Genomic DNA, 27,208 nt, shown 5'->3' on the forward strand with positions numbered 1-27,208 from the left:
AGATTTAAGGAATAAGGTCTAAAACAGTTTGGTCATGAAAACAATGTCTGTGTGTGGTGTCTGTTTATGGCTCAAGGCCTTGATTGAATTGTTTATTGTGCTTCACACAGCCCTGGTGAGGTACAGTGGCACAGAGTGAAAATGATGAATTAATAGTGTAAGTTTTAGGTCGGAGTACGGCATTTTCTGTGATTGAGATTTAATTCAAGGAGGAACAAAAGGTGTTACGGCACCTGAGGTTCTCATTCCCACACAATATTGTCCCAGGAGAAGCAAAAGATTTCCTGTGAATTTCTGGTTGACTTTTGGGTTTTGCTTAGCGCTAGCTTGATTTTAGATTTCAGTGAGCTTTGGGTTGTGTTCTTTCTCTAAGAGAGAGAGATGGTTTTATGCTTGGACATGTCTGCAACGGGCCCTAGTATGTGTTATTTTAGTAGTATTGTGTTGGTTACGTCTGTTTTCGTTTTTGTTACAGTGCACTGAGATAAGAAGATCTGAGAGGTGATAGGTTTGTAGCTTGAACCCATCCGCTGGAACGTTGAAGACAATATAATTACACTGCAAAGCAAGACACAAGTAGACAAAGTTCTTCATGTTACTCATGCATGAGGGAGTCCTGCCTGGAGCCGAGTGTCGTTCCACCACTTGACCTCCGTCAGACTCTCAGCCAGGCTCCCCATAGCACTCCTTTTATTGTGGTTATATGAATATGCATAGGGTCATTAACATATGACATCTTACATAGGTATACATGTGAACAAAGAATACTGTGTATGTGTGTGTGTGTGTGTGTGTGTGAGGTCAAGGTGTGACCCTGTGAAGACTCCCCAAACGCTGGTGCCAGGAGCGGGTCCATCTGAACAAAAGGCTCTTATACTTAAACAGATATAAGTGTGTTTGCTATACCATATATCAGCAAGAGAAGATACGACCTCTCCTAGGAGGTGTGTGATTTATGCCAGAACACTCTGTAGAGGGAGTGAACGCCCTCCCCCTTCATGCTACTCAGAGCCGTTACAGACCTCCTAGGATGAGACATTCTTTCAATCTACAAATGATTATACACTTCTAAGCATATGTGGGTAAATGTTTCTAAGCATAAATGACAATCAACAATACAAAACCTAACAATCAGGACTTTATCTATGTTTTTATGCTATTTCAAATTGAAATAGATTTTCTCCTAAATACCCAGAATAGCTCATCACCTCTCAACTAGTAAAGATCCACTTCCCATTTATGTATGCTATACAGTAACCTATGAAGGCTATTATATGGTTCATATGGTGCTGCTATATGATGGACATTCTTCTGCTGGGAAAACAGGACTGCAGTCTGCAGAGGGAGAAGAAATGAGGAAGCAATTTGAGATGTAAGAAAATGAAGAGGGAAAGTTCTGAAAATCTTCAGAACTCATTGGACTAAATGTGAACCATAATGAGAAGGCTTCTCACAGTGATTGGAGATTGAGCCTGAATTATAACCCTGATTTAACCCTTCTTACATCCTGTTTTTCAGATGTTCATTCAGCAGCGTCTCACAGTGAGTCCTGACAGAGTGCAACACTTCACCTCTGACTCTGTCTCACTGACCTGTGAGAGAAACTTCACTGAGTGGAGAGTGAGGAAGTTTAGTGAAAAAGGCTTTTTTCACACTGCTGTGACTGCCAGAAACTGAGTGGATCCTCTTATGAGATCCACAGCTTACAGGAGGGTGTTACTGTGTACTGGTGTGAGTCTGGATCAGGAGAGTTCAGCAATGCAGTCAACATCACTGTACGAGGTGTGTTTAGAGTACTTTTTCTCTTTATTTAATTTTTTCTTTCTGGCTCAAAAGCTGGAGCTACTTAATTGCTACTTAATTAAAACAGACAAAAAAGACTACTGGAGATGAGACTTCAAATTGCAGAAAAACATGTTTATTGAAATACAGTTTTAACAAAACTACTTTTAAGTATCCCCAAGCATAAGCTATGTAGCATAGACTGAACATAATTGGAGACCGATCTGGGACAGCAGCTCTGGTGCCCTCAGGGCCTCCCAATTTATTGAGAAGTGTCCCCAGGTGTACCCAGGTCACCCAATCCATGGCTTCCTAATACCAGCAGATACTCTGAAAATCCAATACTTTCCAGTTCTCACCCTTAGTTCCCATCCCTGCAAGCATCCAACTCTGATAAGTCTTCTATGCATATACTAAGCCAAGTAGCACATCTCTCTGCCACAAGGAAGGCCTTGAGGGTGCAGGTGCTCTAAACCTCCCACTATGTTCCATGAACCAGAAATACAGATAATATGGCTGGGAATATAGAAAATAAACAGAAGACTATGGAGCTCAAACACAAAACTCATCACAGCCTAGAATAAACCTGAAGACCCAAAGAACAGAACTGTAATAAAAAGATTTAAAAAAAGAAAAGCAAACCCCCCAACATCTCAAACTCAAAATAACCATGACAATGGCTGCATTTAAAGGGACTTCTAAACATAAAACTTGTTAATGTTAAAATGTGTCTTTTTTGATCGTTTTGTTTCTTTACTTTTTTCTAGAACATTTATTTCATGAGTCCCTAAAAGTTGTGACATTATTGTTTCTTGATGTGGCCTAAACTTACTAAACTTACACATTAAGTACAGTTGATTTGAGGTTTGATTTTATCAGATCTGGTTCGACTTTGAGTTTTGACTTATTGGTCTGATTTTACCTGAAACTTTAGGCTTCGGATCTGAAATCGGTTCATTTATTGTTCCATTCATCATCGGACTTGTTAGTGGAATTATCCTCGTGCTGCTGCTGCTGTGTTGCTGCAGAAAGATAAAGGGTGAGAGCTTTTCTCATCAATGATTTGATGTGACAATTTTAAGTAAACTGATTACAAACCAATGTAACAATAATTTTTAATTTTTTTTATAGATCGTTGTTGTAACAGGTTGGTGCAAAAGCTTTCTTTCATTTTAAAAATAACATGACATTATAGGTATTCCTGATTAAACTGATTAAATACCCAGCAAATACACTGATACACTGTATTTATTGCATATTTTAGTCTCACTCAGTCTCAGAGCACATCACCAGCACATCTCATCACCAACAATGATGAGAATGACGTTTACACCACTATTCTTTCTGGTCAGTCCTAGAAACTATGACTTGCAATATTTTTAACACTAAGTTTGTGAATAAACAGATATCATACAAAAGTAATTTCTCTTTTGTTGTCTGCCCTGCAGGTGATTTTCCAATTTATGAAACAGTCAGATTCTCTGGAAATGCTGGAGGTGGTACAGTATAACCTCTGATAATAACAGAGCTATAAAAGATGTAATGATTATAAACTGACTGATCAGACCTGATGTCATGTTATTATTTAAGGTGGACCAGCAGATGAACATAGAAATGTCACATCTACTCTTGAGCTTAAAGTTATTGATGAGAAGACTGAGTTCAGAAAATGTAAGGATCCATCCATCCATTCATTTCCGCTTATGCTTTTCAGGGTTGTGGGGGTGCTGGAGCAGGGTACACCCTGGACAGGTCGCCAGTCTGTCGCAGGGCCAATACACAGTGACAGACAACCATTTTCACTCACATTCACTCCTGCATTCACACAAATGGGCAATTTAGATTTTGATCAAGTAATGTACCCCACCAACTGGGCAGCACGGTGGCACAGTGGTTAGCACTGTTATCTCACAGCAAGAAGGTCCTGAGTTCAGTTCCACCATCAGGCTTGGGTCTTTCTGTGTGGATGTTCTCCCTGTGTTTGTGTGGGATCTCCAAGGGTACTCCCGCTTCCTCCCACAGTCCAAAAACATGCAGTTTGTAGGGATAGGTTAATTGATCAAACTAAATTGCCCATAGGTGTAAAAATGCAAGGATATCACACTTTATTAATATGTTATTGTAACTCCTAATCTCGAAATAATGATAAAAGGGAGCTTTTTAAAAAAATTAAATATACTAACACTGTTATCTGAACAGGGAGAAATGATGACCCAGATGGGAGCTCTGACTACGATGAAGTGAATCTTGAAACAGACTCAGGTACTTCACAGGATCACTAACAGTGTTGGTCAAGTAATTAGTTACTGACTACTGTTTACTTTTCCAAGAAAGTAATCCAGTTACTTTACTGATTAATTATTTTTAAACGTAATTAACTACTTTATTACTTAGTTGCTTTTTAAAAACACGATACACAACCTGAATACATAATAAAGCAATAGACATTTCAGCCCAATTCTATTTTTTCTGCATAATCCATCATATGAAATTTAATCAAATGAAAAAATCTCTTTTTAAAAATAATTTTATTAGTTTTAATCTTTTGACTTCATGCACATTGCATCAAGATAAATATTACACATTGTGTATCTACACACGTCTGTTGCTGGCACAGACATCACACACGTGTATGTCATGGTCATGAGACACTCTCACAAACAAAATTGCTGTTTAGTAATGCCTTGTAATTACTTTTTTTGCAATAGTAATCCCTTACTTTACTTGTTACTTGAAAAAAGTGAACGGATTTGTGACCAGGAGATATTTTATTTTGTATTCTTATGATCACAGTTATAATCAGAAGTATCAATCATTAATCATTTACCATTGTTGAACCAGTTGACAGAATAATCTTTGGACCATATCTATGTTAACATTAATCTACACAGATTATCAGTACTTTAATCAGTCTATTGTTGTTCTGTATTATTCATGTTATTTGCTTAAAGCTGTTTCACAGTTCTGTAATCACTCAGAAGCCTGTGGGGCCGGCTGGACCCTGCCTTGGTTCTATGTTCAGTTCTGCACGTACACGGCCTTTAATCACATGCACGCACTTATGTAACACACACGCACGTTCACCTACACACTTAGTAATAATAGGAGGGTCATCTGAGGATAGTTTTCTGATAGATACACTTTCACAATAGACACGAATAGATATACACACAACACACACTGGTTTTCTCTGAGTGCTGGGCTGAGTGGAAACATCTGGAGGCCTTATAAGGAGAACTTGTGGAGTGAGGGGAACTTCCTGAGTTCTGAGAACTGACTGATACTTATCATGTGACTGGACGTCATCATTGTAATAAAAGCCTTGTGAGATGCTTGCTCGGGGGAGATCGGCTCTAAAAGGCTTGTGATGCTCATCTTCCCCATATGTACATATGTATAATAAAAATCACTATTCTGACATCTACTGAGACCATGCAGTCGTTTGTCTCTTCCTCAAATTCGAACCCTGACAATCTGGTGCCGAAACACCGGTTTGAGGAGGGATATTTTAAGGAGCCTGGCTGACGGTCTAGTGGGGTCAGACGGACGGCCAGGAGCTTCACTGAGTGATGGGCCCCGAAATATGAGAGGTAAGCACCGCCTGTTGATGGATCTCCAAAGGTGCCGAATTGGAAATTGAGCGCTAAATTATAGGTTCACTCAGTGGGGCTTCTGTTCTGTCCGGGGTGATTTTGGGGTAATTAGTGTTAAAGGCAGGGAATAGTGAACGGAGTAAATGCATTGCTGTTTATTTTGGGGGTGAATTTTGAGTTAAGAAGTTATGTGTTTAAGTTAATACGGTTTAAGGTGTGTGGAAATAAATAAATACGGTTTAAGAGGTTAAATGTGGGTTGACTGGGAATGCCAGCCAGTCAATCGGTAGTGTAGGGTTAATTTGGTTTTAATAGGGTAGCAGAGACGGTCTCGGGCTTCAGATAATTAAACGGGGGGGCTCAGAGCTCACCGTGAGGCTTTTAAACAAGTAAATTCGTTTAGGACTGAGAAGCTAGGCTCTCTAAGAATGCAGTTTGTTCAGCAGGTGGCGCTGACCCCTGACCCCGGACGCGTGGTTAGGTTCTAGCCCGGTTTTGGCCTCCCGCTGGGGACTTGGGACTCCCGGTTAATTGGCCAGGTAATCTATGAGTGATTGCCTTCTACTGCATTGATTGATTAGGAAGGTTAGACCTGGCTGCCTCCTATTTAAACGTCAGGAGCTTGTGAACTTTAAGTATAGCCAAAAGCGTGAGCCAGGATTTCATTGCCTTTCACGCAGCTGGTGGAGTTCCAGGTGTCGGGCGGGGAAGCAGTTTTAAAGTACTAGAACTTAGTAATGAGGCCGTTTTCAAGGCGGCGTACTTGAAACGGTAATTGATCAGCAAGAGCCGGGCTCTGGGCTGAAAGATGCTTTTAAATTAGTCAAAAATTTAGCAACACCAGCAGAGAAATAGAGAAGTGAGATAAAGTTGTTCTGGCATATGGTGTTTTTTAGGAATTTGAGCGCTATCGGGAGGGCGTTCCCGAGGCGTGTATTGACCAGCAAGGCGAGGCCTGGGCTATAGGTGCTTTTAAATTAGTCAAAAAAGATAGGAGTAACCTCTTCTGGTATGACGTCTATGCGGGCCCGTGTGTATATAGATTATAAATTACCGGTGTGTGTGAATAAGTTGTATAAATCTGTTAGATTTGAAACTCCTGCTAAAAAACTTCCTCTCTACAACTCTTTTCTCTTCTCTCCCTCTTTCTCTCAGTTGAGATTCTGTGTGTGTATGTGTGCTGGAGAAATAAAAAAAGGAAAAGGGTCTCTCTCTCTGTCTCTGTGAGGGAAAAAAAGGTGGGGGCCGAGTGAGCCCGCGGGGCCGAGCGGGTCCGCGGGAGCGAGCGTGTATGCTGTATGAGGAAGAAGGGAGTGAGAGGGAGCGAGTGAAAAGAGTAACCGAGTATTTGGTGATTTTTTATTATTTCAGAGGCACTGGGTAAGAGTTTTGACTTTAGCTGTGAGAGTTGTGAAAAGAGCAGGTTTTTCTTTTGTTGTAGACTGTGAGTAATCGGTGTTTTTCTGCCTATTGTGCTGCGTGGAAGACACAGAAGTGTAGAAATGTTTGTGGTTTATCTTTGTTTGAGGTTTTATATAGAGTTGGTTGAATTAGGGTGATTTCTCCCGTTTAAGGGAGGAGTTGCATTGTGGTTATGTTAAAGCTTTGCTGTAGGGGTATGTGTGTGATTTTGTGCTGGCTTCGCATGATTAAATGGATGCACAGAAGTTTGTGAGTGAGAAATTGTTATGGTGGGGTTTAAAGTTAGTAAAGAGTCAAACAACGCCCACTGTTTTAAAAAGGCCCAAAACATCATGAAAGACACTTCACATCCTGGCCACTCCCTGTTCGAACTGTTGCCCTAAGACAGACGGTACCGGGCAATCAGAGCAAGGACTAATAGACTCAAACACAGCTGTTATCCAACTGCCATAACACATCTGAATACTACAAAAATGTCCAACATGCCACTCTTGTGTTAATCTATGCACGGTCTGGAGCATGACTGTGGGAATACTTAGTATGTTAAGTATTCTATCTATTTTATTTATTGAATTTTATTGTTTTGTTTATTTTTTGATATTGCTAGGGAGGATGCAATGATCGGGGACCATTCCTAATTTCGTTGGTCTCAAGACAATGACAATAAAGTTTTTGATTTTGATTCTGATTCTGAAATCCACCCTCCTCAAGAGTTCAATGATTTAGGCAGTTATGTTTATACAAATACTAAATGTATGTTTAGTGTCTTCATACAGGTGTTTTTTCTTAACCTGGAAACCTGAGTACGGCAGCAGAAGACAGGCCAAGCTTTGGCTAAAATTCACGGCTGGACACCAGAGTTGTCCTCACCCCTCCCGGAAAAACAAAAAAGAGAGAATGTAGTTTGAGGCAGGTTTTTCTCGCTGAACTGCTCTGGGTGCTGTCTCCCTGAATCTCACCAGTGTTAACCTCTGGCGGAAGACATGGGGAAAAGGAAGAGATGTTCCTGGTAAATCACTGAAACAAATAAAACCACACACAACCAGAGAAAGGTATGAGAAGTGTGTGGAACAGACACATGTGCGTGTTAGAGAGATGCCTCGTTTGAGAAAAAGTTAAATTAACCCATATGCAGACGCACCCATACATGCAATGAAGAAACAGCTTACATACATGTGCACGTACATGCAAGGTTAAAGTAGCGACACTTAACATACACCTGTTTTTAAATGATATAGTTTATACATTACTGACGAATAAACCCTTTGGGTTGCAGGACAACAACGTAACGTCAAAAGACAAAGACACTGGTCTGATGATTAAGTGAGGACACGACAAATTTAGTGGTTAAAAGGGTCGAATTGGGACATGTTTTTGTTGATTGTTTAAGACAAATGACTACTGAATGATAGGAAATTCCTTTTTTTAGGTTTCTAAGCAGGATCTTAAGAATTTTAACACGTACCTGTGTTGTCCTGTCAACTTGAGGGGTTATGAGTTGATTATATGGTGAAAAAAAAAAAAAAACAAAAAGGGGGGAGACGAGATCTTTGTTGTTTCGTTGTTTTTCCCCTCTCTGGATAACACAGCCAACACAACACAGCCAACACAACATCATTTTCCTGTTCGCCTGTTTTGTTTTGTTTTTGTTTTTTCTGAAAGCCGAAGCTGACCTGGACTCCTACCCTCCCCTCTACCATCGTTGCCCTCTCCGCGACCATCTTTGACCCTTTGACCCCTGAAGGTCACAGCAGCTGGACTCACAACAACAACTTGAGGATGTCAACAGTGCTGCAAAAGAGTGATCTCATGCAGCAGAGACGGAGAGCACTAAACCTAAAGCCCGTTTCACTACACGGGGGAAATTCCCAGGTTGCGTCAGCTGACAGAGCTGTGACGAGACGCGCATTAAGCCCGGAGGAAAAGGGAGGGTGAGCAAAAGAATGCTGACCTCTGAGAAGAGCCGAACGGAAGAGCTGCAGAAGGCCGTGGAGCAGAGTAAGGACAACATAAACAGACTCCAATCTGACGTGGAAGGAAAAGACTCTGAGGTGTTTGCCCTCAGTAAGAGCTCAAGGCATCAGAACAGAAATTGAGCATGGCTCCGGAGGAGCTGGCTGCTAATTGAACTCATCAGTCAGACTTGGAGTTTCACGTACAGGACTTGTAATCAGGCGGAAGCTTGCTGGAGCAGGAGGTCGTCAGACTTGACGCAAAGCTCCAACAGCAGGAGTAAACCCTGAAAGACCATACAGAAGCAAAAGGGTCAAGTTACAAGGAGAAGATGCAGGCAGCTGCAACAACGGATGAAAACAGACCCAAAGAGGAGGGGAGGACTCTAGGCCATGCGTCAGGCCGCTGGTTTACCTAAACTACAGAACAGGAAGGTGATGAACACAAACATACACCAACACACGAATACACACTTCTGCATGCGCCGACTTAGAATGAAGAGAAACACACACATGAACACTTATGCACTCGCTAAGGGAGTAAAAACTGATACATACCCATGCACTAAAATCAAAATGTTGATTTAATTTACTAAGAAGTGACACACAATGCTCCAGCTGCTGCAATGAAGAATGCTTTACTGACAAAGGCTCAATGCTGCACACGACAACGTCAAATACAGAATTTGCTATAATAATAAGCCCAGAGGGCATTTGTGTGGTCTGGGGAGCAGAGTCCGGAGCGGTTTGGTTATGAAAACGATGCCTGTGCGAGATATCCGGGGCTTAAGGCCTCGACTTAATTGTTTACTGTACACTAAAAAGAAAAGAAAACACTCTGAGCAGTGGTGCAGAGTGAAAACGAGGAACTAACAGTGTGAGTTTTATTTCAGAGCGCCACGTCATTGTGATGGAGATTTAATAAAGGAGGAACACACGGACAAAGAAGAAGAGAAGGGGGACAGCCTTTGAGCACGATTGCCTGAGGCATTAAAGTTCTGTACTAAATTCGGGTTTCCAGTGGGAGAAAAGTCACGCAGTGCCAGTAGTAGAGCTAGGTTGAGTGATGATTCTAAATTACTGTAAGTAAATCATCGTACACCGTTCAAGTTTCATGATAACGGGGATCTAGACTTTGTTGAACCCTAGGCAATTTGAACAGGTAAAATTCGAGTGACCAAGTAGCAGTTGAATAAAAGTCATTGAATAAGTGTTGAAATAAACTGGCAGAATTAAGAGAATTAAAACATTTCAAGAGCTCAAATTACTTAATGGTTCAATTTTGTTTCACGAACGCAAAACATATAGGTTTATGAATATGAAAAGGTTGAGGTGGTGTTGATTTGACTCTGTGTAGGTTTAGGTTTGGTATTTTTATTGATGGGAGGGATATTCAGTGACAAGTCCTAAGACCCGGGCGTCTGCATTTTGTTTTTGTTATTTTTCATTTTATTTTGTTTTATATTTTGAACAGTGCACTGATTTTTGTTTGTGAATCTTTTCTCTAAGCAGATCTGCACATCGGAAATTACAAGCAGTACACGTCGGCGAGAAAATTGTTGTAAGTGAGTTTCTCCGCATTGAAATGGGTTCTGGAGGAAACACTTGTGGGGACAATTAGAAACGAGAGTCCCTGTTTAAAAAAGGATTCAGCGAGGTAATCCAAATTCAAGTTCTTGTTTTCTTTTTGAGATGACGTCATTTTGCTGAGTGTGGAAACTAAATGCGACGACAGGTTTCACTATCAGCAAAGAAAGGATGAATGGAGGAATGAATGGATGAAAGACTGGAAATAAAAACAAACTGACTGACTGGTAAAAGATGACAAGACTTGACCATGACTCAAGGTTAACCACCTCCACCTAGATAGGATAAAAGGGTGGATGAATTTATGTGTGTTTCTTTTACAGGAGTAGAAGGATGACAAAATATTCGAGGAAGAGTGAACCTGTAAATGCCATTTTTGTGTCTTGTGTTGTTTACAGAGGTAACTGCGCAGCGTTACCATTTACATTTTCTTCCCTACAGGGTTACAGTTTTAATGTTTTTCTATTACAGGATTTCTGGGCGGATGTGTGAAGAAACGGTGTTTATGGGTTAGGAGTGGGGGATGCTATTACACTGTATTCTGGTGAGAGTGTTGGAGGAGACACACCCTGTCTTGTAAACTGTGATTCTTTTACAGGAAATGTTTTATAGCACCTATGGAATGAGGATGGCTGACTACGGTCAATGTGCTGCTGATGTTTGCTTTGCTTTGGTGAGAAGGGTGCAGTAGAAAACAGACAAGTGACATGAAAACAAGTAATAATAACAAATAACAAATTTGGGGACAGTTTGACCTAGAGCCCACTAACTGGCCATTAGGGGCTCTCGCTCTCTCTCTCTCTCTCTTTCTCTCTCTTGGAGTAACATTGCCCAAAGGGTGAATAAAACAAATTGTGGCAATAATAGTGATTTAATGATTGGGGAAACCTGAACATGATACTTGTCTGTTGTGCTGAACCGTTTATTACTCTTATGATTTGCAGGTGGTTGTAAATAAGCTGTTTACTTTAACAGGTTTGCTTTTTAGCTGAATTGCAAAATACAACTAGAACGATTGATTGAGACTAATCGCTACTAACCTGAAACTGAGGAGGTTCTATATAAGGAGGAATTAAAACAGGTATAAAATGCATCTGATCTTTAATTGCAGGTGGGACCATGAAGATTTTTTGGTACAGATTGCAGGTTGTTGCTCATTATTGAAGTGTGCTCATAAAGGCCAAAAGCTATATAGGGGGTCTATCATTTGGTCTGTGTTTTAATAATTTAGGTATGGCAAAATTAAAGGTTTCTAGACAATTTAGGGAACGAGTGAGAAGCATAATTAGATGATCAGAAACTGAGTACTACACTCATGTTAGAATTGAGAATGCCCAATTTGTTTGAGGTCTGTTGTTCATTTTTATACACACCTTGCAAATGTGCTTATAAGGAGCTGGCACGTAGTCTGGGAAGGTCAAAAGCTTCATCCGACAACGGATCGGATTGATATATTGGAGCTATTGACTTCACGTGCAGAGGGTTAAATGCATGCACGCTTACACACATAAGCATGGCATAGGATTGGAATAAACAAAGTCAACAACATTAGGTTAGGAGAGCCAGCGCAGGAGAGGTGTTGGCTTTCTGTCTCTTGCAGAGAAGGGAACAAACACCAGACGGGGATACGGAGATATGGGGACCCTTCACAGCAACTGGGGTCAAGTGTCATGGCCTTGGGGCTCCTTGATAAGATGGATCCCATAACCACAGCGATAACCAGGAAGGGGTTGGCTAAAACTAGGAACACCAGAGACCAACGTGGTTCGAGAGGCTTTTGGCAAAAAGGGGGACACGGCGGTCACAACGGACAACAAACACACAGATTTGTGTAGCGACTGAAGGGTGGTCTAACCCCGGAAGTCGAAGAAAGAAGAATCCGAGGGCGTTTCGTCACTCCAAGAGGAGGTGGTAAAGGGGCCTGAAGCGTGTCAGGCTGAAACTCGAGTCCGAAGCTAAAAGAACAGCTGGGTTGTGGGAAATTTGGAAAACAACGGAGGCGTTGGGATTGATAAGTGTCATAACGTGTTTGTTTGGTTTGGAAATAAATCCTGGTGTGAGTTGGGCTGGCAAGCCAGCCCAAAGAGGAGGAATGTGACCAGGAGATATTTTATTTTGTATTCTTATGATCACAGTTATAATCAGAAGTATCAATCATTAATCATTTACCATTGTTGAACCAGTTGACAGAATAATCTTTGGACCATATCTATGTTAACATTAATCTACACAGATTATCAGTACTTTAATCAGTCTATTGTTGTTCTGTATTATTCATGTTATTTGCTTAAAGCTGTTTCACAGTTCTGTAATCACTCAGAAGCCTGTGGGGCCGGCTGGACCCTGCCTTGGTTCTATGTTCAGTTCTGCACGTACACGGCCTTTAATCACATGCACGCACTTATGTAACACACACGCACGTTCACCTACACACTTAGTAATAATAGGAGGGTCATCTGAGGATAGTTTTCTGATAGATACACTTTCACAATAGACACGAATAGATATACACACAACACACACTGGTTTTCTCTGAGTGCTGGGCTGAGTGGAAACATCTGGAGGCCTTATAAGGAGAACTTGTGGAGTGAGGGGAACTTCCTGAGTTCTGAGAACTGACTGATACTTATCATGTGACTGGACGTCATCATTGTAATAAAAGCCTTGTGAGATGCTTGCTCGGGGGAGATCGGCTCTAAAAGGCTTGTGATGCTCATCTTCCCCATATGTACATATGTATAATAAAAATCACTATTCTGACATCTACTGAGACCATGCAGTCGTTTGTCTCTTCCTCAAATTCGAACCCTGACAGATTACAGTAATGTGACGCGTTACTACCATCCCTGATCACTAATAATCAAATTACTTTATGAATGAAATAAATCATATTGTTCTTACAGTAAAACGATTACGGAATTTTGTTGGAATAAGTTTAATTTATTTTATTTAGTTACATTCAGTCTTTAGCTTTAGCTTAGCTTAGCCACAAAATTAAAAACAAAGCAAACAAACAAACAGGACTTTCAAATTTCACAAAGACATCCATCTAAAATCAGGAAAAGCCGCATAATAAATGTGCTTTTTCATACTATGAATGTAAAATAGCACAAGACTGTTCATGGACAAGAACATAAAATAAATAATTAAACTTTAACCATGTTTGATAACATTTCTGTAACTATAAAGTAATATAGTTGACTCGCCACTCATGGAAGACTGATGATACCATTTACTTTTGTATTAAACCCTTATTAATGTTGCAGTAAATGTAATCGGAGCACTAGGTGCGGTGACTCCCAAGCTAGGCGAGTGGCTCCACACACATATATATATATATATATACACACACATATATATATATATATATATATATATATATATATATATATATATATATATATATATATATATATATATATATATATATATATATATATATGTAGACGAGGAACCATCATGGAAGGACAGGCCCCTGCGGATGTAGCGGTTCCGAATGACAGCGATATCAGGAAGAAGGAACACGAGAAGCTGGAGAAATACCAAGGGCTCAGAGAAGAGCTCGAGAGGATGTGGAGGGTGAAGGTAACGGTGGTCCCCGTGGTAATCGGAGCACTAGGTGCGGTGACTCCCAAGCTAGGCGAGTGGCTCCAGCAGATCCCGGGAACAACATCGGAGATCTCTGTCCAGAAGAGCGCAGTCCTGGGAACAGCTAAGATACTGCGCAGGACCCTCAAGCTCCCAGGCCTCTGGTAGAGGACCCGAGCTTGAAGGATAAACCGCCCGCAGGGGCGTGCTGGGTGTTTTTTTTTGTGTATATATATATGTGTGTATATATATATATGTATATATATGTGTATATGTGTATATATATGTATATATGTGTATATTAGAGGTATGTATATATGTGTATATATATGTATATATGTGTATATGTGTATATATATGTATATATGTGTATATTAGAGGTATGTATATATGTGTATATATATGTATATATGTGTGTATATATATGTGTATATATATGTATATATATGTGTATATATATGTATATATATGTGTATATATATGTATATATATGTGTATATATACGTATATATATGTGTATATGTGTAAAAAAATGTTCTTAATTAGTCTGACTTCACATCATCACAGTGGACTAATAAAAGAAACATTTTATTTACGGGGTGTCAAAATGTGACTGAATTAATATCTTACGTTTTGTTTCCAGAGTGGCAACACTAAAGATACCAAAGGACACATGAACACACATCAGGCTTTGATTTCACAGTTTGCCACCCTGGATAAAGCACAGTACCTCATACAGATTGATACATTTTACAGTTTGTCCCCCTTCTCCCCCCCCCAAAAAAAACAACAAAAAGAAACAAAAAACAAATCTGAATGGACATCAGGTCAAACCAGAATTTTAAACAAGGGGAACCAAAACAGTCTTCTGCAACTGTAACACTGAACTGTAATGTTTTAAATGATCTCTCCCACGGACTAAGATTCTTTGTCAAAAACTTTATCTAGAAGATTAAGCCTGAGGTTTAGAAAATTAGCTAGTCTAAAGAATTAAGGAAATAATTAGGAGAAACTTTTAACTATAAAGGTCACATGTTAGACTATTCTGTCAGGGCATCAGTTACTCCTTATTTATGGTGGTTATGGAGTTCTTTGATACTACATTCAATGTTACAGTGCTTTAGACATGTATGTCTGAAATCTGTTAAAGCTGAATATGGAATTAACTCTTAACTGGGAATATCATAAAGTTGTGTGATAATATTTAGGAATGTAAACATCAGCTGAGGTCCCACAGGATCTTGGCTCGGTCTGGTGTCTCCCAGTTTGACCTCGGGACTTTCAGGCCATACTCAGCACAGATGTTTCTGTATACGCCACTTTGTCTATGGTGTTCTATCCCGTGCCTGCTAGCATCTTGGACCCTGCTGCATTTCTTTGTCTCTTTTATGCTAAGTATTAATGTGCTGGAAATTAAATGATTGAATCAAATGGTTTTTTTCGTAGTGTGTGTTCTCTCTATAAACACGATAGCATTAAAATGGGGCTGACGTCCACCTTGGTCATGTTGGCGCAGAGTCATTTTAATATGGCTTTGTTATGTACATTACAATAACAGGTTATAATTGTTTCTGAATAACTGTTATTGTTTGAAAAATAAAATAAACAAACTTTCACTTGAAATTCATCACTAAACAATGAAATGAATGATACACATGTACTATATCCGTATAAAGCAAACAGTTACAGTCAAAATTATATCAAGTACATTAAAATGGTTAACAACAGGACAAATGAGAAAATCCTGCACTTTGCACTTGTTTTTACAATTGTATCTACAATGTTATTAAAGTATGTTTAAAAAGAACAAGAAACAAAAGCAATGTTCATTTTAAAGTAAATACTGACCAGAAAGTGAGCTGCTTTGGTATGGAAAGCCAGGAGTGACATAATGAATTAATGAAATACAACACAATATAAATATAACCTCAATAAATGAAGTCAGTGTTCAGCAGGGGTTATGGCAGAGGTGTACCGGGACCTGCACTTTGTCGGCGGTAATAACAGCTTGAGCGCTTGCGATGCGAGCGGGTCTATCCCACGCTTTGCTGTGAGAGTGGGCTGGGCAGACATCTCCAAAATCATCGAAGCACTTTTGCAAAGAGGCTCTATCTTGACAAACCGACCAGATATCAGAAGATTAAACCAACACATTCTCGGCTAAAAAATATTAAAACTGTATCTGGTGACACACAAACAGGGTTTTTCAAAGTACAGTTCTGTTAGTTTCCACATGCCGGTTGTTGGTGTGCAGAAACTAAAAACAATGGTCACCAGGCCAAAGCAATGGTTTTGACTCGATCAGCGTTAACCCCGCCCCCTGGGTTTGATGGGTGAGCTTGATAGATAAAATTATTTCATGGTGAGAGCTGAAGGAGTCAACTGTGCCAAAATGAATCAATTAAATACACCATTAAATAATTAATTTAATTTAATTCTGCAACATGCTGTAAACTGAGTCAATCTGTTTGGAGGTCTGTGCCTTCCCCATGGTGCCACTCTCTGAAATACTTTGTGTGTTGTTGCCAGAGCAGACCGTCACTTCTGGACAGGCGTAGATGGTATCTGCTTTGTGGCTTTCCATGGAGATCATTTCCTCTCTTGAGCTGCTGGTCTGTATGGACTGAAAGACGTCCACGCTCTCATAAACAGGGCCAGGATCATTGGAAGACGAGACTCTAGACTGAGATAATGGCAGTGTTCTTATGACCTGAACATTAGATGCTTGTGCATGGAAATAATGAAGTAAAAATATGTATTCAGTCATATTATCACACCATGTACCAGAAGTAACCTTCCTAATTCTAGCAATGAGCAGGTTATATGATAAATATCTGTTACCAAATACATCTTACCTGGTAGGATTTGTATTTTGTTTTAACTAAAAAGAAGGAAAATGCTCCGAGGATAATGAATACAGAAACAGGAATAAGTATTCCTTTTAGTATGAGTTGTTGTGATTTCTCTTCATCTTTAGTAGATTTGAAACCTGCAGATTTGAAAACATAGTTTCAATTAGTATTTTTTTTTCTTTTCAGACATAAAAATAAAATGACTTTTATGATAACAAACAAAAATTGAATTATTTAAATTACAGGGAAAGATAGAAGAAAATATTCAGTTTATTTGTCAAAAATAAAATCAATAGCCTGTTATTTAAATCTAATACTTAATACTCACACATTAAGTTTTCAGAAGCTTTATTTGTGCTAACATGGTTGTTGCCTCTACAGACCACAGCTCTGTTCTCAGTGAAGATGGTGATGTTGACCTCACTGAATGATTTCTGAGATGTTCTGCAGCCGTCTTTATCACAAACAGACCAAAGCCAATAATCCTGGATGGAGCAGTTTACTGTGATACTGCAGCGTCCAGCAGACTGGTTGGAGCCAAGCTTTGACATTATAATGACAGGTCTGGGAACCACATCTGTGACATGGAGCCAAACAGACAAATTAATGATTTAATGCAAAAAGAGAACTGACAATGAACTAGGTGATTATAAAATTGTAGGCTATGTGGTGTTGTGGTTAAAGACAACAACCCTTCAGCCAAGGAAATGTAAAAGCTGACTGTAAGGTAAATGCTACCAAATCCAGAAAAATATAATATGTAAAATAGATTCATGCACAAGTTAAAATGGTAAAAATGGCCTGCATTTAAAGACAAAGTTTTTCTTATATCTTACCTTGAACAATGACTTGATGCTTCTCTGACATTGAAATAAAGTTTTGGCTGTATGAGACTTCATATATCCCAGTGTCTGTATCAGCCAGGTTATTAATACACAGGAGAGGTTCCCAGCACTATAAGTCACTCTGTGTTTGTAATTTGGATTGATTTCTGTATCATCAACAATAATTATTGTGTTAAATTTCCATTCACCACGTTTATATGGTGGCGGTTTCCTGACATTCAGACACACTGAGCTGTTTTTCAGCTGATAATATGTCGCTGTTGGGTCCTCTGCCATGAGACCTTAAAAACACATTAAAACACATTATTCCACCTTAAAATCACAACATGCACACAATACATATATTGAAGCAGGTGTACGATAAAGGAAATCACTTTGTAATATTTTGTTTTGCCACATTAGGTTGAGAATAATTATTTTTATTACATCATCAACCCCCCCCCCCCCCCCAACATTTCATTTCACTTATTAAACTTTAAACTTTGCTTTATTCATCACAGTGACAGTTATTTTCCTAATGAAATCTCTGATACATATCTTAAAAAATTGATTCACATAAATAATAAATAGATTGAAATTAGATATGCTAATAAAAATGTATTATATTCACCTTACCTGTGACAATCCAAAAACTCAGAAGCAGAATCATTTTTAATCCATCAGAGGTTTGAATGGAAGAAAAGTGGAATTCCTCAACTGGAAATCTGCTGTGCCTGGTTTCTCTGGTGTAGGCAGCTATGCATGCAGCAAATATGGCAGGTGACAGATAGAAAAAGAAATCCTTCAAAGCCCAGCGAGTGATGCATCATCTGCTGGTTCAGAGAAAGAATAAAACTCTGCCAAATGCAGCTAAACTACACTTCAATTAATTAATGATGATCTGGTTATTTCTGTTCATTCATGATGTTATGATTCAAATACAAAATGTGAAGAGGATATTAGGGTAGACCTTTGTGTGTGTGATTGGATGTTAGCATGCTGTGTGTAGCACGGAAACATTAAGACTGTTCATTTGATTAGAGCAGTAAATAGTTTCCACACTGAGGGAGCATTTAGGATGAAGAGTGGAAAGGCAGACCCAGATGACATATCTGTGACATAAAAAACAAAGGACAGGGAATAACTATGGGAAACTATGGGTTGTTGAAGCGAAGTTGAGAAGAGAGGTGACGATCACTACAGCTGTATGGTTTGCAGATGATGGCACTTACAAAAAGACAGGAGGTGGAGTTGAAAATGTAAGATTTTCATTGGGAGTGAGCAGAATGGGCAGGATTAGAAATGAGTACATCAAAGGGACGGCTCAGGTTGAGCTGTTTGGAGACAAAGTCAGAGAGACAAGGCTGAGATGGTTTGGACATGTGCAGAGGAGGGATAGTCGATATACTAAACAAAGGATGTTGAAGATGGAGCTGTTAGGCAGGAGGAAGAAAAGGACCACAGAGAAGATTCATGGATGTAGTGAAGAAGCACAAACAGAGGGTTGGTGTGACAGAAGAGGATGATAGGGATGGAGATGGATGGAGTCAGATGATCCTGTATTCACCAGATGTTTGAAGGTTGTTTGTGTTGGGTGGTGCCTGTTTGTATTTCAAACCCTTTGCCTTCACCTCCCTGTATCTCATATCTTAGAGAGGATTGTCTCACCAGTGAATATCTGAGGCCAGGTAGTAAGAAGATTCACCACGATTCTGTTGGAAACAATTTAGAACAATTTAGGACACACAAAGAAAAAACAAAAACTAAACAGAAAATGATAAACATTTATGGGTGACATTTATGATAAATATGTGAATGCATGTTGTTTTGTTCTGCATCAATCTTAAAAAAAAAACCTCAAATATTATTTCAGGATTTATTTAGTGCACAGAGCTCAACTGTTTGACACAAGTACTTAACATTTTATTTTGAAAATACTTGATTCCCTGCAGATGGATTGCATATAGTTTTAGTTGTAGTTTTGTATTCTTTGTTACCTGAGTGTTTCCTGCTCATGTGTCAGTTTCCCTTTGTTAACTTCATTGTTGTGGCTGTTTAACTGTTTAGTTTTTAATTCTCATTTCCTGTTTTATTTTGGTAGTCAGTTGTTTCTTGTGTCTGTATTGAGTTTTACTTCTCTTGTATCATAAGTGTATGACTGCTTTGTGTGTTTGTTTCTAAATGTAAAATTTTCACTGAAAAATCTAAAATTTTCAGAGACAATCAAAGGTCACAAACACTGCAAATGTTTAAAAATGATTCTTAGTTATGGAGGAAAGATGAGGTCACATCATTCACTTTTTTTTCAAAATTAATTTTCTACAAACTTTTGAGATTCTGAGCTGTTTTAATCCAGATTAAATGTTAAAATCTGCCACTTTCCTGAATGATGACTCGATCATTTTCTTTTATGAGTGAATTTGTCCCTTTTGTACATCGTCTGCAGTTACAAATGCCCCCACTAGAGGTCATGAATACTCTGTCTGATTCACCTGCTGCTGTGGTATAGAAAGTCAGCAGAGTACTACACTTCACAGTTCAGGTCCAGTAAGTTGTGAGGTGGGGTGTACATGGATCAGACTTGTTGTCCAGCACATCCCACAGATGTTTGATTGGAATGACATCTGAGGAATTTGGAGGCCAAGTCAACACCTCAAACTCATTGTTGTGCTCCTCAAACTGTTCCTAGACCATTTTGTGCTGCTGAAAGAGGCCACAGCCATCAGGGTTTGATTAAGTAGGTGGTAAAAGTAACATTCACATCCATGGATGGCAGAATCTAAGGTCTCCCAGGAGAAAATTGCCCAAAGCATCACACTGCCTCTGCCGGCTTGCTTTCTGTCCATAGTGGATCTTGGTGCCTGGTGTTTCCCAGGTAATCAACGCACAAGCACCTGGCTATCCACATAATGTAAAAGAAAATGTGATTCATCAAACTGGCCCACTTTCATTCATTACTCTGTGCTCCAGTTCTGACGCTCACAGGAGCGTTGGTGGTGGTTTCTGTAGTGAGCAGAGGTCAACATGGGAACCCTGACCAGTCTGCAGCTATGCAGTCCCATACTCAACAAACTGTGATGCTCTGTGTATTCTGACACATTTCTATCAGAACCAGCATGAACTTTTTCAATAACTTGAGCTACAGAAACTTGTCTGTTGGATTAGACCAGCCAGGCCAGCCTTCACTCCAATTGCATCAGTGAGCCTTGACCGTCCATGACCCTGTCACTGCTTCACCACTGTTCCTTCTGCAGACCAATTTTGATCGACACTGACCACTGCAGACTGAGAACACCCCACAAGAGCTGTAATTTTAGAGATGCTATGACCCAGTCATCTAGCCATCACAGTTTTGGACTTCACAAACCTAACTTTGAGAATAAAATGTTCACTTTTCCCCAATATATCCCACTCACTAACAGGTGCCATGATAAAGAAATATTCAGTGTTATTGAATTTACCTGAGAATATTTATAATGTTATGCCTGATTGATGTATAATCCAGCATACATGCCAACAGCATAATTCAGTGAGATAACCTCTTAAGCCCCAAGCCTAACTGATCTCCTGCCTTTTGCCTTTTGTGTTTTATAATTCCAAGATGTTATCCAAAAAAATCCCACTATACAATCCAGATTACATGCCAACAGCAAAATTCAGTGAGATAATCTGCACTACACACAGTGCTGATATTTTCAGATCAGATAAACATGAAAAGAAAATCTACATGTATGAAGCCACAGCTCTTCAGTAAATATACAGTTCGTATCGTGGGTGTGTGCGTGAGTGCTCACACACTTAACATGGTTATATTAACATTTCAACCAATAATCTCAATGAAATGTTTGGTTTATGATACAAAATATAACACAGAGGACGTCATTTAGAGCAACACAGGAGAAGCTAAATATAAATAAATGGAAGAAAAAACAGTTTCTCACCTTCAGTGTTTCCATGTCTGACTGTACTGAGCACTAAAATAATGAATGAAACATCATCAGACATTATACAACTGACAAAATCACAATAAATATATAAACTGAGGCTTTTTAAAGGTAAATCTTCAGATTGCACAGTTATTGCTTATCATCGAATGTATGTCGTACTAATAGCTGTCAAACAGACTGGAGACATGAAAAAGAACTTTAAAAAACCATAAAAACCTAAACATATTAATAAATTGTGAACGGTGAATGTAATGTATGCAAACAGCAGCAGTGTATCTAAGTTTAAACAGTCACTGTTATGCTTTGTTGAATAGTCGTGTGCGATACTGCATATTTTGGTATTGATCCAAAACAAGTAAATGCGGGCCAGTATCGCTGATACCCATCTCAGTCTCAATCACTCTAAATTTTCATGACCTTAAGTGTTTTTTGTGATGTTTCCTTTTTTATTATTAAATAGTTAAAACCCAAGACATAATTAGGACAACGTTTATAACTAAATAGAAAATGCTTTATTATTGCGGCGGGGCGTGGTCTGCGATGCCGCTGCAAGTGAGATGAACTCACCTGCCCGACATCTACAGTCACGCCTCACCGGCTTAAAACCTGTGCTCTGCTTGTGTTGTTGTTGGTGGTGGTGGTGGTGTGTACCGCTGGCAGCGGGAGAGCTGCAGTCATTGAATGTACAGCAGCCGTGTGATTATTGTAAGAATAAATGATGCTGCGAAACATTAAAATGTCATCGGGTCAGCCATGGTGGTTTACAGTGGGTCTGAAACCCAGGAAGGAGTACGCGGTTGACCGAGGACTGGGTCAGCAGAGGGAGGGAGCCGGCGCAAATGGTGGCCAAGCTGGTGGCCATGCTGCAGGATCAGACTGAGTGCCACCTGCAGAGGATGAAGAATCTGGCGGCTCTGATCCGGTCCTGCTCGACATCGCTGCCCCTGCCCACAACCCTCGACTGCGCGGCGCCCGTGCTGCCCGCCAGGGTGGAACTAGTCAGTATGCAGCCTGCCGCCGCACCCATCCCCACTTCTCAAGCGAAAGTGGCTGGTGGGGCCCAGCAGGTGCCTGCACCCGTCCCAGTGTTCTGACAAGAAGGTCCTACTTTGTGAAAACATCCTACGGTAGCGTAAAATCGATATTTGGATCTATCCGCCCACCACTAGTGTTGAAGCTGTCAGGTAAACAGGTTAAGTGAGAAACATTTTCCTTCATTGCTGCCATTCAAACAGTAAAGGTGTGTATTGTACTCACAGAATAACCCCAGCAAACAGAGCAAAGAGTGCCCCATCCTCACGTCCAGCCCTGCACGCTGATCTGCATCTAATCTCAAAGTGTTCGACTTTGCAATAAATGCAGAACAAAGAGAAGCTGCACTTAATGTAGATAAGACCAGAGTTTATATTCAGCTCCTTCTATCACCTCTCTGTGCTTCCTTCCTTTTACACCAACCTCAAACAGCTTTGACCACAGCAGTCATGGGACATGTTCTTTCTCTCTAATATACAAATATACTTTGCAGGTCATAGTTTTGTCTTTGTTGTCGTGTCCTGTGGATCCTGCTGAAGTTTTCTTCTTCTGCAGACTGAGAGTCATCTTTTGAGGCAGTGTTTTGAAATAACCATTAATATTCATGGTGATACAGATGTCATCTCACCCTCCTTTGTCACACTCCTACTTCTACACTTCAATATACTTTTAGTTGGTCACAGGTAAGGGGCAGAGATAGCTCAGTAGGAAGTGTATTTGCCCCATGGTCAGACAGGTGGGGGTTCAAATCCACCAAACGCAGGGCTCTAGAGTGCGACCAATTTGGTCGCAAATGCGACCAAATTTTTTAGTGGTGCAACTAAAAAAAAATATTTGGTTGCACCTGTGCGACCAACTGTTCGGGTAGCAAAAAAACCCCAAAAACTGCAACCTTCCCTGTGGTCAACAACAGACACACATTTTGCCCCTATCGTGGACTAAACGAAGCATTGCAGTACTAAACAAGGCAAAACAGGTATTCGACAGAACATCACTTCATATTCTCTACTGTTCACTGGTTTCACCATACTTAAGCTATTGTGCAGAGGTCTGGGGCAATAACTATAAAACCACATTACATTCACTTTTTACTCTTCAAAAGAAAGCAATTCGAATCATCCACAATGCAGGTTATAGGGAACATACAAACTCACTATTTTTGCAGTCTGAAATATTGAAAATTGACGATATAGTGAAATTCCAAACAGCACAAATTCTATTCAAAGCAAAAAATAAAGAACTGCCAGGTAATATTCAGAGTATGTTTTTTTTGAAAGAAGGAAGTTATAATTTAAGGGGTTTTTGTAACTTCAAAACAATGAAGGTACGTACTACAAGAAAAGGCTTTTGTGTTTCTGTTCAAGGAGTGAAACTATGGAACAAACTGAATATGGAATTAAAGCAATGTCCAAACATAAAACTGTTCAAAAAGAGTTATAAAAATATGATCTTCTCGATCTATAAAGAAAAGGAAAATATTTAAATTAAGTGAATGTCTCTATTTAAAAACAAACAAACAAAAAATTCATGATGTGATATTATAGTATATAGTATATCAGAAATCTGTTCACTATTTTTATTACAAATTATATCAGTAAGGAAGCTGACTAAATATTCACTGATAATTTATGGGACAGGGGTGGGATTAAATAAGTGTATACTTCTTCCCACTCCCTTTCAACATGTAAATTAATTAGAATGTTTTTTTGTATGTAATTTGTATAGTATATTTTTTCTCTCATTTCTTTTCTAAATGTACTTGTATATTGTTCACATGTTGAAATAAATTACCAATCAATCAATCAATCAAAAACCAATCAGAGATAGTCAGGGGCGGGACCTCTCTGATTGGCCGTGGTCCAGTTGAAAGTGCAGGTGGAAGTGGGAGGTGAGTAGCTTGAATAAAGCGATATCAATTCATTAAACCCTGAATCGACTTTTAAATATAACTGTGTTTTGCCAGAAACGCCAGATTCTCAGATTAAAGCTCACAAAACCATTTCAACAACAACCAAACAGCAAATGAGACCAGGTACACGGACTCCACACAAAGACGTAAACACAGAACGGACCGACGCATCAGAATCAGCTTTGTCTTTCTCGGCTTTCTCACCCGACGGCCCGTAGACGGACACGCTGTCGGAGCTTAGCGATCCTGATGCGTCCGGTCCGCGCTGTGATTACGTCTTTTTGTGCTGATTCTGAGCTGCAGGTTTTGTCTCTCTCCAACCAAAATTCACCGAGCCAGCAGCAAAAGAAGCAGCAAACTGCGCTTCACATTTGATCAATGTCGTCATGAATTTTGCTGTTTTGCTTCCACGACTATTAAAATCACACTTCATGCACAGCTAGCTCTCTCTCTATCTCTCTCTGTACTTCAAGAACAGTTTCCGTCTCCAATCTCTGTTTTCTGTATTATTCATTCGCTTATTACCCACCAGTCTACCGTTGTTTACAGCGCTGTGGCTGCTGTCTTTTTCTTTTTTTCACTTAAATGACCTCGGACAAGAAAGCCTATTTTTTCTGTTGTTCAATACTGAAGAAATTTAAATTTTATATGCAGAACATTGTAGAATATTTTTAAGGTTTTCTGCTATAAAAAGCCAGACCAGGAAAATCTCCTTCATGTTTTTCTGTGTTTTATTCTCAGTTACTTTCACACAAAGGCATCTGCTGTGATGTTCACAATTCTGAAGAAGTCAGTACTGATAAATGATCAGAATTATAATATTTCTGACTGTCTGAGGCTAAGTTGAATCGAATCGGGACTTTGAAAACCGGAATCGAATGGATGATAGAAATCAGTGATGATACCCAGCCCTAGTGAGCAGCCTAGGCACGACAGAAGTGGATGTAGCTGTAATAGGAAAAGAACTATTGGTAACTTTTCTGTTAAGTTAAGGCCTGATCCTTCTGAAATTCACAGCCAGTGCTCTGACATGGTGTCATCAATCTTTGAATGCTGAAAAAGCACAGTGTATCCAGAAAAACACATGATATTATATCAATTATTATAAAATTTGTGTGCGCCTAACTTTTGTGCCGGTACGCCCATGGCAAAAAGTTAGTCTAGAGCCCTGAAACGGATCCTCTGAGGTACCACTGAGCAAGGTATCATCTCTACAGAGGACTAATTTCCTATTGGATTAATAAAGAACACATTATTATGGAAATTCTTTTCTTCACTGAGTCAATATGCAGACAGACAGATTCATGGAGTGCAGACGTAACTTGAAACTAAACTAAAACTACTGTGAGTTCTGCAGTCACATGTTCGGGACACTGGGGCTGCACTAGTAATCTAGCACTGTGGGCATATTCCCCAGTGGTTTGATGCAATTTTGGACCGATGGGCAGGTATAATGGGCTGCTGTGCACCAGCTGTACAAGCAGTGACAGCAGCTCATTTGTTCATTTTCACTACTGACACTAGATTGTTCTATCAAATCTCTTAATGCGACTGCCCCGTCCATTGCCTTCATTGTGCGCTCATGTAGCTTATAGAAAAAAATAGTGTGGAAGAAGTATCAAAAAAGTGGAGCTGGAAAGCTGAGCAAAACAATAAAAAGAAAACTAAAAATAGCAAAATGTGTCAAATTAACAGACATAGCTGTGAACACTAGTACCAGCAACAACTAGTATCCAGGCCTCACAGTACCAAGTGGCTGCTGCTGGTAGCATCAGCTGTGGAAAAGATGAGGAAGATGAAATTCACGTAGTAAGAAAAAAGACTGAAGGACATAATTAAGAAGGGAGTCTCAGGGTGCCAAAGTTGGGGGGAAACCCTCCATGCATGGTGCACAAGCTTCATTGTGTTGATGTCAGTGGCTTCTATCTCTCTGCAGGTATTTGGTGGTTGCAGCTTTCCTATCAGCCTCTTTGTGGTTCACATTTTCCTGTGGGACTTGCAGGTACTTGTAGCTGTCCTTGAGGTCTTCAGTGTTGCCTTCTGGTATTTCGATCCCCTCAGTTCTGACTACTTTCTTTCTCTTCATTACCATCTAACTACACCTCTCCATTCCAAATGCATTCCATAGATCCTGGTGGTGTGGATCCATGAGTTGATGTTTTGTTAACTCCTGGCATACAGCTTAATGTCATCCGTGTGGAGGAGGTGGCTGGCGATTCCACCATTCCATAGTCGGTGTCCATAGCTGGTCTTGTTGATGATCTCGCCGAGGGTGTTCAGGCATATGCAGAAAACGTGCTGGATAGATCCCGCACTTGATGGTGATTTGTGCAATTGACTTGAAGTTGGTTCTATGTTTGTTCACCACATCCCCATTGAAATCCTGATGAAGGCTCTAAGAGTCCTGTATGTATAGTTCTAAGCATTCCAGGATGTGTGGGAGATTGAGTCATAAGCTTTCTTGTAGCTCATTCAAGCAGTGCACAGGTTGGTGAGCCTGGTCTTGCAGTCTCGGGCGACTGCTTTGTCTACCAGGAGGTGGTATTTGGTAGTGGGAGTAATCATGGCTCAAGAGTTGGCAGTTCGTCTTGTAATCGGAAGGTTGCCGGTTTGAGCCCCAGCTCGGACAGTCTCGGTCATTGTGTCCTTGGGCAAGACACTTCACCCACCGCCTACTGGTGTTGGCCAGAGGGGCCGATAGCGTGATACGTCAGCCTCGC

The 27,208-nt window shown here is 39.9% G+C and overlaps 1 protein-coding gene and 1 pseudogene across 1 annotated transcript in view; one reads left to right on the forward strand and one right to left on the reverse strand.

Annotated features, from left to right (window-relative positions):
• Positions 1-2,736: 2,736 nt before the first annotated feature.
• Positions 2,737-19,616, reverse strand: LOC113017905 (uncharacterized; annotated as a pseudogene).
• A 2,770-nt stretch (positions 19,617-22,386) lies between these two features.
• Positions 22,387-27,208, forward strand: part of LOC113017888 (Fc receptor-like protein 5) — a 59,922-nt gene continuing 55,100 nt past the window's right edge. The window contains exon 1 of the mRNA XM_026160997.1: positions 22,387-22,614. Within this exon, the coding sequence (XP_026016782.1) occupies positions 22,387-22,614 (228 nt within the window). The remainder of the gene's footprint in view (positions 22,615-27,208) is intronic.

This window comes from Astatotilapia calliptera, unplaced genomic scaffold, assembly GCF_900246225.1.
Source record: "Astatotilapia calliptera unplaced genomic scaffold, fAstCal1.2 U_scaffold_26, whole genome shotgun sequence".
NCBI lineage: Eukaryota > Metazoa > Chordata > Actinopteri > Cichliformes > Cichlidae > Astatotilapia > Astatotilapia calliptera.